At 50.5% G+C, this 15,393-nt stretch overlaps 1 protein-coding gene across 1 annotated transcript in view; it reads left to right on the top strand.

The window, feature by feature from the left end:
• PRPF6 (pre-mRNA processing factor 6) overlaps nt 1-15,393 on the top strand; it is a 47,486-nt gene that overhangs the window by 20,414 nt on the left and 11,679 nt on the right. The window contains exons 10-12 of the mRNA XM_047067837.1: nt 3,633-3,751; nt 4,706-4,924; nt 11,824-11,946. Of these exons, the coding sequence (XP_046923793.1) occupies nt 3,633-3,751; nt 4,706-4,924; nt 11,824-11,946 (461 nt within the window). The remainder of the gene's footprint in view (nt 1-3,632; nt 3,752-4,705; nt 4,925-11,823; nt 11,947-15,393) is intronic.

The following is a 15,393-nucleotide window of genomic DNA, read 5'->3' as shown; positions in this document are numbered from 1 at the left end:
GAGGTATGTTTTGTAGAATTGAGGGCAGTGTTCGGTGAGAGGTTCCCAGCTCTTGTTTTTAAGGTGGGTGTTTGAATGAGATGTTAAGAGGTGTGTGACCTCAGGCCATGCGAGTGTTCTCACACAGTTTCTGACTGTTTGTTCTCTGTGTTTGATTGGGGCCGGGCAGAGTCCCCCTTGTGCCTGTGTGTGTGTTCATGCGTGTTTTCCTCTCTTGGGTCTGGTTCTTGATTGCAGCCCTACGACCCGTTAAGTGCTCAGCCAGTCTTTTAAAATGAGGCCAGGAGCAGAAAGTTAGCACCTGTCTTGGTTTATAGAAATCAGCTTGTCTTTTTTTAGCCAGAAAATTAGTTCTTTAATGACAAACATATTAAACTGTGGGTAATTAGCATTATTTATTTAGGAAAGCTCTACTGAATCTCGCCTGCCACAACTCATGATGAATGTCCAAAATGTCTTTGTGGCCACTCCTTTTTCACCACCACATTACCTGGATTCATTTCCATCTGGCTTCAGATTTGGAGAGGGGAGCGGGCATGGAGGTGGGGCCTGCAGAGCAGTGTTGACTGATGGCTTTTCCAAGCTGTGCTGGATCTCTAGAGCAACGGCTCTCCTGCCTCTGCTTCTCTCAGAGAGCTGTGCTAAGGTAGAAAGAACATGGAGTCCCCAAGCTGGCCTCTGCCCCTAATCCCTGCTCTTGGTCCTGGCCTGCCCCTGGCCTCAGAGTATTTCCAAGAACAGCATTCTTTTTTCAGATGCCTGGGGCAGAGCTGGGTGCTGCTTCAGTTAGCTCTTGGTGAGAATCAAGGTGACAGCTACTTCCATCAGTGACTTAGGACACCTCTCCAGCCCTTAGTTGCTGGCATGGGAGCTCTGGGTCTCAGTTGAATGCAGCTGACCTCTTAGTCCGTTGTTGGGAGGGTTTGAACTTGGAATGCTAGTCTGACACCTGAGTGACCTTGAGCGTGGTATTAGACCTTTGAGCTGGTGTCCTTGTCTGTATAAGGGCAACATGTGGGCCTGAGGCTAGGCTATTGGCTGCCTCCTGTCAACTCGGCTCACTATGATAGACGTGAAGGTCTATGTTACTCTGCGATTAATACAGTCATAAAAGTGGAGTTATTTTACCCTGAAACCGTATATTTTGGTGCATAAATCATGGCAGCCTCCAGCGGCCGTCACTGTCGGGTCACTGTGAGCAGAGGGATGGCACCTGAGTGTCCTCCCTGCAGGGCCGTGGCTGGAGATCACGTTGGCCTCTGTGTGATCCCATCTTCTGCTTGCGGGCATGTCTATTCCAGACTGCTCTTTTCCTACCTAGGCTGCCCCTTGTATACCGGCTGGCTGCAGCCTCTCAACATGGTAGCTGGCCTCTGGGAAGAGCTCTGGCAAGAGCCGAACTGGCCAGCAACAGCTGGCTTTAGCTTTAGTGCTCCGGGCTGCTGACAAGACAGCGGTGGAGGAGTTCCCACTGTCTTCCCAAAAAGTGGACACACACCAGCCCTGGGCGTCGTACCCATCTCTTGGTGAAGGTAACGACCCTGTGAGTTCAGTCCCACTGGAAAGTTCCAGATGCTAGAGACTGAATGATGAAGTTTACTTCCACTGATCTGCAGTATAATGCGGAGAAGGGAAGCAGGGCAAAGTAGCTAACGTGTGCCTGCAGGGGTGTACTTGTGTGTCCTCGTGTTTCTGGCTGGTCACTTGGCTGGAGGATAGGACTTTCTTCCTCCACTGGTTGTGCCCTCTGCTAGCACCTTACCTGGTCAGGGTCCTTTCCTGGACCGGGGACTCAAACTGTGAACTCCTGAAGTGGCTAGGTCCTCAGCGGTCTTGCTTTCTTGGGCTGCCACGCTTCCATTAACTAACTTTGGAAGCGGAAATCCTAAGCCAGGCCTTAGCACTCTCTGGGCTCTGGTCATGGGTTGTCCTTCCGCAGTACACAGTGCCACTCAGTCTCCCCTCGGGGGTGAGAGTTCCCCTCTCCAGCCAGGGCTGGTGCACTGGCCTCAGAGGGCTCATCTTTCAGTGTGATAGAGCTGTGGCTCTGAGGCCTCCTGCAGAGTTCACAGGTGGGAACCAAGCTTTCCCAGTGGGTTGTGACCTGTAGTCTGGGGAGCTGCTTGGATGTCACTGCTTCTTCCTGGACCTGTGCGTTTTGGCTGCGTGAGAAGCACCCGTGTAGGCGGTTGCATCCCATGATATTGAAGCCTGTTGCTTCGGGGTGTTTCTCCCAGCCACGTTCGAAATGCTCACTAGTGTCCCATTGTTCTGCTAGGCCTTTGCTGCAAATGATGGGGATGTGGTAAGGCCAAGGGATCCCGCAGTCTGAGCCCTTTGCTGCACGTTTTTCTCTGTGAAATCGGTTTCTTGAGCACGCGGTGGATGTGTGGTGCTGGAAGGGCTCTGTAGTCAGGGAAGGCACTTCCAACCCTGAGAGAACCAGTCCCTGCCGCTCCCAATGGAATGGGTCCAGGGTGTTGGCCCAATCCAGGGGCTGGCTAGGGAATGGTTCCGGGTGAGGGGACTCAGCTCAGCAGTGGGCATCGTCAAGCTACCCTTGGGAGGGGTTCCGTGAACTCCGAATGGCCCTCTGTGATCCTGCTCCGTGGCGCTGGTACGCAGCCCCGTGGATTTGGTGGGGGCGGCACGTCCCCTGAAGAGGAGGCCTGCCAATTGCTTCAGCTGGTGAGGGAGGCTCAGCTCCATTGGCAGGGAGGCCTGCCAGTTCATCTGCTGGTGATGAAACCTGGCTTCATCCGGGTGCCCCCAGAAGGCCCCAGTCTGTGCCCTGATTTCAGATGAAATCAGAGAGCTGCCTCAGAAGTGCTGTGCTTTCCTGGCTAGTGACCTGAGCTGTGCTGTTCTCCGTCAGCCCACCCCTGCCGGGGGCCTCCCGGAGGGCCTGGCCTCACCCTCCCCTAGTACTCACGCTGCAGGGCTCTGTGTTGGTCTGCCTTCTGATTTGGACTTTTTGGTAAATTGTGTATGAAGAAAGGGTTCTGTTGCTTAAACAGAGGTTTGGAAGTTTCTGGACTGCACAAAGTTGTAGCCTCTTCTGGGAGTCCGTCCCCCTTCTCTGATGTCACTCCACATGCTGGCTGCCGTGGGCCACCAAAGGAGCCCACCTGCTGCAGAACCAGTCTGTCTGCGTCAGCGCACAGCGCTCCTCAGGGGCCAAGAAGGAGCCCACACCCAGCTGGCCCTCAGATGCACACCAGCCTGGGGAGATGTGTATCCCAGGGCCACTTCTCTTTTCTTTCCCCCGATTTCTGCACACTCACTCACATGCAACCCGCCCGGCCAGCCCTTCACGCGTGGGTGATTGCCTTCTTGTGGTTCTTAACATTGGTTTTCAGGCCTGAGTGGGAGCAGACATGGCACACAGCTCCCTGTGCCTCCCTCAGTTGTCTGCTGTGTCCTGGCCTTGCTTGTGATTGAAGATGTTCTGCCCTGGGCTTGGCTGTATCTGCCCCAGACTCGAGAGGACCCACATAAAGGGCTGCTCCGCGATCCTGGCCACCAAGGGAGGGATCTTTTGGCCCTGCTGGTGGCAGCGCTCTTTGTGACACAAGCATCCTGCTTCTGCTTCTGCTTTTCCGTGACCTGATTTCTTGTCTGACCTTTCTCAGCCCTCGAACATGTTCCAAACTCAGTTCGCTTGTGGAAGGCGGCCGTTGAACTGGAAGAGCCTGAAGATGCTAGAATCATGCTCAGCCGAGCTGTGGAGTGCTGCCCCACCAGCGTGGAGGTGAGTCTGGCAGGCTCTGCCTGAGTCCAAGTGCAGCGTCTGGAGGTGGCATCGGCTGAGCATTGAGCTGTGATTTCTGGGGCCGTAAGGCAGGGTGAAATCATACGAGGCCACCTCGTAACATGGCTGCTGGGCAGAATGGCCAGCCTGGCCGTGGTCACTCGTGCTCCTAATGGAGGTGCAGAATGGAATCTTAGCTCGCCTCTGGCCCCTACAGAGAATTCTGTTTTGAGCGCTCTTTTGCAAGGGCCTGTCCTTCTCGTTCAGCTCAGAGTTTGTAAATGGGACCTGCACAGTGGAGGGTGGTAGAAAATGCTAATGGCGTCTTTCTCTCAGCCCAGCATGAGAGGTTCGTTGCCTCAAACTAGTTGGGTTTCTTTAGTTTCAAACATTCTGGTTCACAGCATTCTGTGCAATGATTTTTAGTGTTGGTTTTATGATATCCAACATGTCCTTAATTATCCTAAGGGGTATTGTGAAATTCTGCAAGCAAAATTAATCTTCGTTTATGTAAAAGTAAATAGAGCCCTACACATCTTTGGTGATGAAATGCTGCAGAATGAACAGCCAGGAGGTGAGAACCCCAGAAGGCTGAACGGCCGGGTGTCCTTTGTGAAGTCCGCAGTCGCGTCCTGCTCACCTTCTGTGCCACACCTGGAATGAGTCGGGCACAGTGTGTACATTTAACTGGTGTTTGAAATGTTTGACTGAGACTCTGTCGACTTCTCGTGTTCACCAGAGTCACTAAATAAGTCAGAAGCAGAACTGCACGGTTAATCAGATCAGGTGAAAAACGTTGCTGTATACGTTCGTGGGCCCTGTTTAAAGGATCCTTGAGAGCTGTTAGAAAGAAGTTTGTGCAAGTGCTGCGGCCTGTTAGGGTTGGCTCAGCGTTTGACCTGGCGGGTTGCGCTGAATGCTGTCCTCTCGTTTGCTGGTGTTGTCTCCCCACAGCTCTGGCTTGCTCTGGCAAGGCTAGAGACCTATGAAAATGCCCGCAAGGTCTTAAATAAGGCCCGGGAGAACATCCCTACAGACCGGCACATCTGGATCACGGCTGCCAAGCTGGAGGAAGCCAATGGCAACACGCAGATGGTGGAGAAGATCATTGACCGAGCCATCACCTCGCTGCGGGCTAACGGTGTGGAGATCAACCGCGAACAATGGATCCAGGTGAGGTCAGCAGGTAGGACTCTCCTCCGTAAGCAGCTGTGTCTCGGTGTCTGCTTTAAACATGTACGTTGGGGGGCGTCTAGGTGGCTCAGGTCATGACCTCATGGTTCGTGAGTTCGAGCCCCGCGTCGGGCTCTGTGCTGACAGCTTAGAGCCTGTATCGGATCCTCTGAACCCCTCTCTCTCTGCCCCTCCCCTGCTCTCTCTCTCTTTCAAAAATAAATAAACATTAAAAAAATAAATACAAATAAAAATGCATGTTGGGGGGTGCCTGGGTGGCTTAGTCAGTCAAACCAAGGTCTGACTCTTAGTTTCTGCTCAGGTCATGATCTCATGGTTCGTGAGTTCAAGCCCTGCCTCGGGCTCTGTGGTGAAAGTGTGGAGCCTGTTTGGGATTTTCTCTCTCTCTCTCTCTCTCTCTCTCTCTCTCTCTCTCTCTCTCTCTCTCCCTCTCCCCCCCCCCTCCCTCTCCCCCCACCTTGCCCCTCTCCCGCTTGCATGTGCTTTTTCTCTCTCTCAAAATAAATAAATAAACTTAAAAAAAAAAACACGTTGGAGTCTCTCATAGGGTAGGGGCTGGTGGATGCTAACTGAGGGTCGTCACGCTGGCAGGAAAGCAGGCATGTGTGGCTTTTTCCTTAGTTTTTATAGAGTTGACACCCTGAGGACACCTGTGGGTTGGATACTCTGAAGAACTTTCTGCACACAGACACTAGTGAATAGTACCCCTTTTCGAGGAGAAATAATACGATGTAAAGAGAACGGTAGGCCTGGGGCTGGTGAAGTCTCTGAAGATCTTCTGACCCGGCCTCCAGGATGGGCGACCTCTCCTGCCTTCCACTTTCACCACGTGAGCTCTGTGGGCAAGGACTCCCCGTCTCCTGGGGGCCCTGCCTGTAGTGGAGTCAGCCTGGGGCGGGGAGTGCTTCTTGACCACCGTCTGCTCCCCACCAAGGGCCCTATGCAGGCGGCCCTCTTGTTTCGCCTACTGCCCCTGGCATTAGAAGGTGGGAAGGTGGCCTCAGGCCTCCCGCCTCTTCCTTCTTGTGTTCCTGCTGCCACAGGTCTGCTGATAGCTCCAGTTGTCCACCCGGGGGCCTCTCCCCTCCTGAGGAGGTGGCCTCGAGGGGTGCTGCCCTGTTCCCAGGGATCCCCTCTTGATCAGTACCTCTGCCCTGTGTGGGTGTCATGCCATGTGGCCTCTCTGTGTTTGGGCTTTTTTTTTTTCTTTTTTTTTTAAATCCTGGCTGCAAGGTCTCACATGTCCCTCTAAAATTCAACCGTTGAGATTCAGCCCCTTTATTTCCTTGGTGTTTTTAGCCACGTTGTTACTTTTCGATGCCTCCTTCCTTTGTGAAGACCCATGGAGACCCGCGTTTCCAACTTGTGTCTTCTTCCTTCTGCCTGAAGGGCTGTAACAGTTTCTTATGTAAATTCTTCCAGTTTTTACGTGTCTGGAAACTGTATTTGATCTGTTTTTGAAAGCTGTTTTCCCTTGGTATAGAATTTAGGTTGACAATCTTGTTCCGCAGTACTTTCAAGATACAACTTTTCTGTCTTCTCTTGTGTGTTATTTCCCATAAGGAATTTGTCATCTTTAGCTTTGTTTCTGCATACATATTATCTTCTCTTTCTTTTTAAAACAATTAATGACTTAAGTTTTTTTTAATGTTTGTTTATTTTTGAGAGAGCGCGCGCACGTGAGTGGGGGAGGGGGAGGGACAGAGAGAGAGGGAGACCCAGAATCTGAAGCAGACTCCAGGCTCTGAACTCTACTCACAGAGCCTGATGTGGGGCTCAAACTTAGAAGCTGTGACCTAAGCTGAAGTCGGATGCTTAACCGACTGAGCCATCCAGGTGCCCCTGTTGTAGCTCTTACATTTAGATTTATGATCCATTTGAGTTCGTTTTTGGGTGTGGTGTGAGGGAAGGCTTTAACTTCATTCTCCACGTGCATGGCCAGTGGTCATCGGTGTAAGAGTTTATTTCTGAACTCAGTCCTAGTCCTTGGACTGTATGTCTTTATGCTAGCCCTGTGGTATTCGGATGGCCGTAGCTTTGTAGAAAGCTTTGAAATCAGGAAGTGACAAAGTGTCCTTTGTCGTCTACAAGATTATTTTAGGTGTGCTTGATTCTTTGTGTTTCCATATGAATTTTAGGATCAGCTTGTCAGTTCCTGCAAAAGAGAAACTTGGGGGGCGCCTGGGTGGCTCAGTCGGTTAAGCGTCTGACTTCAGCTCAGATCATGATCTCGCAGTCCGTGAGTTAGAGCCCCGTGTCGGGCTCTGTGCTGACAGCTCGGAGCCTGGAGCCCGCTTCGGACTCTGTGTCTCCCTCTCTCTCTGACCCTCCCCTGCTCATGCTCTGTCTCTCTCTCTCTCTCAAAAATAAATAAAAACATTAAAAAAAATTAAAAAAAAAATAAAAGAAACTTGGACCAGCTGGGATTTTGATAGGGATGTCATGGGACCTGCAGATTGCCTTGGGGACTGTTGGCATCCTGACAGTATTAAGTCTTCTGATCCATGAACATGGGGTGTCTTTCCATTGATTTAGGTCTTCAGCTTTTTCAGCAATGTCAGTGTACTAGTATTGCACTTTGTTTTATTCCAAATATGTTGTTATTTTTGATGCTATTGTAAGTGGAATTTTCGTGTCATTTTCAGGTGGTTCACTATCTGTGTATAGAAATACAGTAGACTTCTGAATATTGAGCTTGTGTGACCTTGCTGAAATCATTTATTAAATTGTAATAGATTTAATGGGTTCTGTAGGGTTTTCGGTATGCTAGATCATGCCATCTGCTTATACAATTTTACTTCTTTTTTTTCCCCCTTCTGGATACCTTTTATTTCTTGTCTAATTGCCCTGATTAGAACCTCTAGTGAAATGTTGACTAGAAGTGGGGAGAACCAACATCTTTGTCTTCCTCCTGATCTTAGGGGGAAGTATCTAGGTTTTCCTGTTGAGTGTGGTGTTAGCTCCGTAGCTCATTGGTGCCTTAGTTATATTTTAAAGAACTTTTCTTCTTTTCTTTCCATTTCGTTTTGGATAACTTGTATGGCTTTGTCCTCAAAGTTTGTTCTTCTGTAACCTCTGATCTGCTGTTTATCTCATCTAGGGGATTTTCCACTTCAGATCTTGTAGTTTTCATTTCTGTGAATTTAATTTTGGTCTTTTAAAAATGTCTTTCACATCTGTACAACCTTTTTTTTTTTTTTAAGAGAGAGTGTATATACGAGTGGAGGAGGGGCAGAGAGAGGGAGAGAGAGAATCCCAAGCAGGCTCCACATTCAGTGCAGAGCCCAGTGCAGGGCTTGATCATGAGCTGAAAGCAAGAGTTGGACGCTCAACCAACAGAGCCACCCAGACACCCTTGTGCTGGTATTTTGGACATACAGACTCAATATAACGACTGTTTTAGTGCCCTTGTCTCCTAACTCTGACGTCTTTGTCCATTTGGGATTAATTTTGATAGATTTGTTAATCCTCTCGTTACAAGTTGCATATTCTTATTTCTTTGCATGGCTGGTAATGTTCAACTTGTTGCCAGATACCGTGAATTTCCCCTTGCTGGGTGCTGGGCAGTTTTGCATTCCTGTACGTCCTCCAGGCTTTCCTACTGGACCAGCTGGTGCTTTGGTCCTTTGGACCTTGCTTCAGTGCTTTGCTAGGTTGGACCCCAGCAGTAGTGGGTTTGGGACAGTTCAGGGCTAATCCCCCTGTGGAGGTGAGACCTCTCTGTGCACTGTGCCCAGTGACCTGTGTCTCTTGGGGGTTTCCAGTCTGGCCATGGAAAGAGGCACTGTTCCTGGCCCCATGTGAGCTCTGAGGAGTGCTCTAACCATTGTGGATGGTTCTTTTCAAACACTCATGCTTTGTTTGGTGCTCAGTGAAGACCCGCAGGTGGCTCTCTGCAGAGCACATCGCCAGGGTTGTCTCTCCACTGCACTTTTCTTCTCTTGTGCTTGATCCTGTGTACTGTATGCTGCTTCATCTTCTAGGGCTCAGCACCGCCTCCTCCAGCGTTCCCACCTGGGTCCCCCTCCCTGTTCTGTGGCCTGGAAACTCTCCAGGCGGTGAGCTGGGCTAACATGGGGCTCCCCTTGACTGCTTCTGCGTCTCAGTCCTCACAGCCCTTTGTTACCCGTGTCCAGTGTCTTGACAACGGCTGCTTCGCAGGTGTTGTCTGGATTTCTCGTTGTCTCAGGAGTGGGGGCAGGGGGGTTCCGGCTCAGTCAGCAGCTTCTCTGGTTCTCTGAGGGCTTTTTGGAGGCTGACTGTGCACCTGGCAGGCCTTACCTGCTCCAGCTCTCTGCCTTCTCGGTCTCCCTGGAGCCCCGTTTTGCAGAGTGGAGGCGAGTGCCCTGTGCCCCCGGAAAAGCCCACGCACGTCAATTACCATTCCTAACCCCCCATTTGGGGCACACTGGCTTGGCCACAGTGAGTCCCGTTTCTTCTGCCAGCCTGTGTTTCCATCTTGTCAAGAAGGATTACTGCAGGAGGGGATGGTAGGTGTCCTGTCTCCTTGCTGGTTCTCAGACCAGCTTCCTGTAAACCCTCCATTAAGACACTGGCTTTGTGCAGAAAAATACACAGCACGAGCTGGAAGTTTTTAAAATTTTCCTCAAAATTTGGGGCACCTGGGTGGCTCAGTCAGTTAAGCATCAGACTCTTGATTTCAGCTCAGGTCATGATCTCACGGTTTGTGTGTTTGAGCCCCGTGTTGGGCTCTGTGCTGGCAGCTTGGAGCCTGCTTGGGGTCCTCTCTCTCCCGTCTGCCCCTCTGCCCCTCCCCTGCTCATGCTCTTTCTCTCTTTCTCTCTCAAAAATAAGTAAACATTTAAAATTAAATAAGAAATAAGCTTTCCTCAAAATTTGTGTTTTGCTGCTATTTGCTTCTATTTGAATGTGATGAAGGGATCTGAAAGCACACGAGTCTTGCCTGGTCTTTTTAAGGCTGGCACATAAAACGTGTCTTTGTGGTGTCCTGCAAAGAGTGTTACGGCTGAGGGGTTTTGCCCTCTGAGCAAAGTCACCATTTACTGAGCACCAGACTCTGCCGAACGGGTTTTCTCCTTGCCTTCTTACTTCCTACTTCCCATTCTTTGTGGAACCCAGTCCCGGCCCTGACCCCGGGCCCCGCTGGACACCTCAGGAGCCTCTGCGACAGGCCTGGCTCCACCAACCATGCCCTCGAACCGTGTCTGCGTGTACTCACATGCTTTTCCTTTCGTCCTGCTGGTGCCGCTTCCCCTCCTTTGCTGGTTCTCCTTCTCTCCTCTATTTTTTTTTTAATTTTTTTTTTAACGTTTTATTTATTTTTGAGACAGAGAGAGACAGAGCATGAACAGGGGAGGGTCAGCGAGAGGGAGACACAGAATCTGAAACAGGCTCCAGGCTCTGAGCCGTCAGCACAGAGCCCGACGTGGGGCCCGAACTCATGGACCGCGAGATCATGACCTGAGCCGAAGTCGGCCGCTTAACCGACTGAGCCACCCAGGCGCCCCTCTCCTTCTCTCCTCTAAATCGCTTGGTGGTTTGGCCCTCAGCCCCTTTCTGAGACTTGTCTGTGCTTCTGTGAGGGTCTCGTCTCACCACATTGCCAAGCAAGAATGGCACTTACAGGACAGGAACCCCCAAATGTGGACTCTGCTCTGGGTGCTCCCCACATCCTGGATTGCACCCCTGCTGCCCTGCGTCCCCCAGCGACATGGGACAGTACCAGGGCCTGATGTGTCCAGGGTGCATCTCCTGGTTTGCCCACAAAGCGTGCTAGTCCTCAGCCTTGCTCACCTCAGTATGAAGCACCACCATTTATGCCTCGTGAGTCACTGCTGACTCCTTTTTCTCATACCCCTCGTCCGGCAAGCAGTTTGAGCCTACCTTCCCATCTCTCCCTGGTCCGGGTGGCCTGCCTTGCCGTCTGTCCCTGGTCCGGGTGGCCTGTCTTGCCGTCTGTCCCTGGTCCGGGTGCACCTTGTCACCCAGTTGTGGCAGTCCTTGGCCAGACCACAGCTTCCCCCAGACATGGCAGTGTGTCCTGTTGTGTTTCCCTGCTAATGCTCCACACAGTGGTTAGGGCTGTCCTTTTAAGATGAGACTGATTATGTGACTCCTCCTCTAGTTTAAAAACCTCTGGTGCCTGCCTGCCCCACAGCAGTAAAACCCAGAGCTCTTGCTGTGGCCTGCAAGGCCCTGGGATCCAGTTAGAGTATTTCCTCCTTTTGTCCATTTTGAATCCTGAGTTCTAGACCAACAGATGCAAATGTTTGTGAGCTTGTCTTGGTTCTTACTACTTTGGAAGTGTGTTCCATGCAGAGCCTCGTGTGGCCACTGAGCTGTCTCCCACAGTGCTGTGCACACAGAGCTGCTTGTGCAGTGCTTGGGAGTGCATGGATGCAGCCTTGTTGTTTTTTTTTTTTTAATTTTTTTTTTTTCAACGTTTATTTATTTTGGGGACAGAGAGAGACAGAGCATGAACGGGGGAGGGGCAGAGAGAGAGGGAGACACAGAATCGGAAACAGGCTCCAGGCTCCGAGCCATCAGCCCAGAGCCCGACGCGGGGCTCGAACTCCCGGACCGCGAGATCGTGACCTGGCTGAAGTCGGACGCCCAACCGACTGCGCCACCCAGGCGCCCCCTTTTTTTTTTTTTTTTTAAATTTTTTTTTTCAGATGCAGCCTTGTTAAGTCCTTAGGTATTTGTCAGGCATTCATCTGCTGGGTGGAAAGGAGGGTTACCTCGCCAGGTGGGCTGCAGGAGGGCTCAATGGGCATCAGCGCCTTGGGTGCGCACCGACCTGCAGTGCAGGGGCTGTCCGTCCTCTTCATGTGGGCGTAGCGTGCCCCTGTCAGGCACCTGCAGCTCTGGACTATAGTTTTGTGTCCCTCTTGCAGGATGCTGAGGAGTGTGACAAGGCTGGGAGTGTGGCCACCTGCCAGGCCGTCATGCGTGCTGTGATTGGCATTGGGATCGAGGAGGAAGATCGGAAGCACACCTGGATGGAAGATGCTGACAGTGTAAGTTCGGCTACGTGGGCCTGAAGCACCTGTGGGGAACTAGCCGCAGATGTGAAAGTCTTCTTGCTCTGCTGATTTTTTAAAATGCATTTATTTTGAGAGAGAGCATGCGTGAGCTGGAGGGTCGGAGAGAGAGGAGAGAGAATCCCAGGCAGGCTCCATGCTGTCATCACAGAGCCCGACGTGGGGCTCGAACCCACAACTTGCAAGATCATGACCTGAGCCAAGATCAAGATTTTCAAGAGTCAGAGCCACCCAGGGGCCCCTGATCTGCTGACTTTCTTAAACATAGTTGTAGCTGTAAGGAGTACAGATTTCTCCTAACCCAGGTTTACCTGGAGAGCCACTCCTTGCAGACCTCCTGATCTGCAGTGCTCTGTGCTCTGTGTGGGCTGACTGTGTGCTGTCGACCAGGAGCCAGTGGAGTGGGAGCCCACAGAGCTCTCTCAGCTGTTTTTTACCTCCCCACATCTACCCCCTGGGTTCTTTTATAAGTTGCACTTCAGAAGGCATTTCGTATACGAAGCTTTTGCCTACTTTGAAATTATTTCCTTGGAATAGGCTTCCAGAGAAGAGAGCATGGGGGTCAAAATCGGTATGTATTTTAGGTATTCAGTGCCTTAAAGGTGGCTCTCTCTTTTTTTTTTTTTTTTAGCTTATTTTGAAATAATTTTAGATTTACAGATGTTGCAAACTATATGAAGGCTTCTTATATGCCCTTCACCCAGATTCCTCCGAATTTGACCGTTTCACCACATTTGCCTTTCCCATTCCACTCACACGTGCACACACATGCACACACATCCCTTACTGTTTCTTCTGAATAGTTGCGAGTAAATTGCAGAGGTCACGGCCCCTTTCCTCCAAGTAGTGCAGCATTTCTTTAAAAGACGATGTTTTCTTACACGGTCATAACATAGCTATCAAAATGAGGAAATAATGTTGACACAGTGCCATTATGTAATTTGCAGGCCAAATTCCACCAGTTGCCTCCCTAAGTGTCCCTTTCACAGGAAGGAAAAACACAGCTGGTTCTGGTGCAGCAGCCGCCCCCGGTCACAGCCTCAGGTTTCTGTGGCCCTGATAGTCTAGAGAGGGCTTTGGTCTGTCGTCGTTTTTCAGGAGTCTGACTTCTGGCCCCCTGATTGACTTTGTGACTTTGTGGCCCCCTGATTTGGGTCTCCATGATGTGTCCCCACATTGGGGTTGGGGTTCTGCATCTTTGTGAGATGTTGTGTCCTGGCAGGTTGTGTTGGTAGGTGCCTGTGCCCGTTCAACTCTGAGCAGCTCAAGTGGCATCCATCAGGTTTCTCCACTGGAAGGTTACTCTTTTTCTCCTTTCTAATGAATAAGTGCCTTGTGGGGAGGCACTCTGAGATTAAACATCCTGTTTCTTGCCAAACTTTGACCTACTAGTTTGCAGGCCCATTAATGATGTTTTTGTCCTGTATCAGTTACTATGGTATTTGCCAAATAGTGCTTTTCTTTCTTTCTCTTTCTTTTCTTTTCTTTTCTTTTCTTTTCTTTTCTTTTCTTTTCTTTTCTTTTCTTTTCTTTTCTTTTTTCTTTCTTAATGTTTATTTTTGAGAGAGAGAGTCAGAGCATGAACGGGAGAGTGGCAGAGAGACCAGGAGACAGAATTCAAAGCAGGCTCCAGGCTCTGAGGTGTCCTCACAGAGCCCAACGTGGGGCTCGAACTCACAAACTGTGAGATCATGACCTGAGCCGAAGTCGGACACTTAACTGACTGAGCCCCCCAGGTGCCAAATAGTGCTTTTCTCAACACCGTTTCTTCTGTATTTTATTAGAGTTTATTAGTTGGAATTCTACAGTAATGACCTTTCCCTTATTCACGTGGGTATTTGTTTCTTTCTGTTAGGAGAGGCCAAGGATCCCTACTCCATTCTGGGAGATTATAGCCCCTGATGGCATCACCGGTGTGGAGCTCACATAACCTCTTGAGCGCCACATGTGCTATGACCCAGGGCACAGGTGCTGGCCATGCCATGCACTTCCAGGGGCCTGTGGCCTGCCGATGGTCTAGTGCACACCAAATATACCTTGGTTCTTTAGGCGAGTCGAGACACAGGCCAACCATGATGGGTGTTAAAAGCTTTTCATTATGTAACATTTAAGACGCAAAGAAGTATAAAGAGTAACAAATATGCTCAGTGTCTGTATCGAAAGGAGATTCCCAAATATGCCAAAGAATCCTAGTTTCTTGTTGTCGAGCCCCTTTTTATTCTGCACATGGAGTTAAACACTTCACTTCATTTTATTTTCCTTATTGCTTTGACAGCATAGGAGGCCTGGCGAGGGGAGGAGCGGAGGGGGGATAGACCTTGCCCTATGGATGACAGATTGTGGGAGCAGAAGCCCACAAACCATTTCAGATTTTCTTTTTCTTTTTTATTGTCTCTTCATGTGTCGTAGAACAACACGGCTGTCTTTCACAAAGCTGTGCAATTCTGGAGTAAGAGCTCAAGTCTCTGTGCTCAGAAGAGCGAAGTGTTTTCATAATCCTCCCACCGCACGGGGCCCTGCCTGGCTCACCCACACCTGAGACCCCTGGTGGGCTGTCACTTGATCCAGTGGGGCCACAGATGCCCGAAAGTCTTTGTAACCGGCCTCCAGGACCTTGGTCAAAAGTCACAAAGAGTACAGACCAGTTTGTATGGGGTCTCACCCTCATTTGGCATCTTCTGTCACTTTTTCAGTCACTACTGGTCCGGACACGCCCGAGGCGGGGCCCTTCTTGGTTTCTGTGGTGCTTGAGTCAGATTGAGGCCACGTGACCCAGAAGGAACCCAGTCTGAACAAGGAGGTCGAAGCTGCATCCCTGTTTTTTAACTCCACACCCATTTCCACATGGTGGTCTTTGTGCAACAGGAGGCTTATAGCCGTTCTCTTGGAGAATGCAGCTGTCAGTCTGCGAAGTGGCCTTGGCTGGCTCTGTGAGGTGCCTGTGACATTTTGATGATCGTTGCTGCAGAACTTTGTTTCCGACACAGTTCCTAGTGGCTTTTCACTTACCTCAGAATACAAAACCCTTTCTTGGTATGAGAACGCTTCCTGCGTGTGCAGAGTGTTTAGGGCGGCACGTTTCTCAGGTGGTCCGCGAGCATCTGGTGTTGAGTATGGGGGGCACTGGCCTTTCCCCTGGGTCAGCCCGTTCCAGTGAGCGTCCCTGGCTCGTGACCTTCTCAAGAGATGGCTTTCACAGAGCAACTGGCTTTCTTGTGTTGCTTGATTCCAACCAGGGAATAAAGTCATTCTTTCTGTCTTTTTTTTTCAATGCTTATTTATGTTTGAGAGCGAGAGAGAGAGAGAGAGACAGAGCATGAGTGGGGAAGGGGCAGAGAGAGAGGGAGACACAGATTGCAAAGCAGGCTCCAGGCTCCAAGCTGTCAGCACAGAGCCTGACATGGGGCTCAAACCCACGAACCA

The sequence above is a fragment of the Lynx rufus genome, unplaced genomic scaffold (genome assembly GCF_022079265.1).
Source record: "Lynx rufus isolate CCGP_SWC_20201006 ecotype Redwood Valley unplaced genomic scaffold, mLynRuf1.p SCAF_8, whole genome shotgun sequence".
Lineage (NCBI taxonomy): Eukaryota > Metazoa > Chordata > Mammalia > Carnivora > Felidae > Lynx > Lynx rufus.
This window is presented reverse-complemented; position numbering and strand designations above follow the sequence as displayed.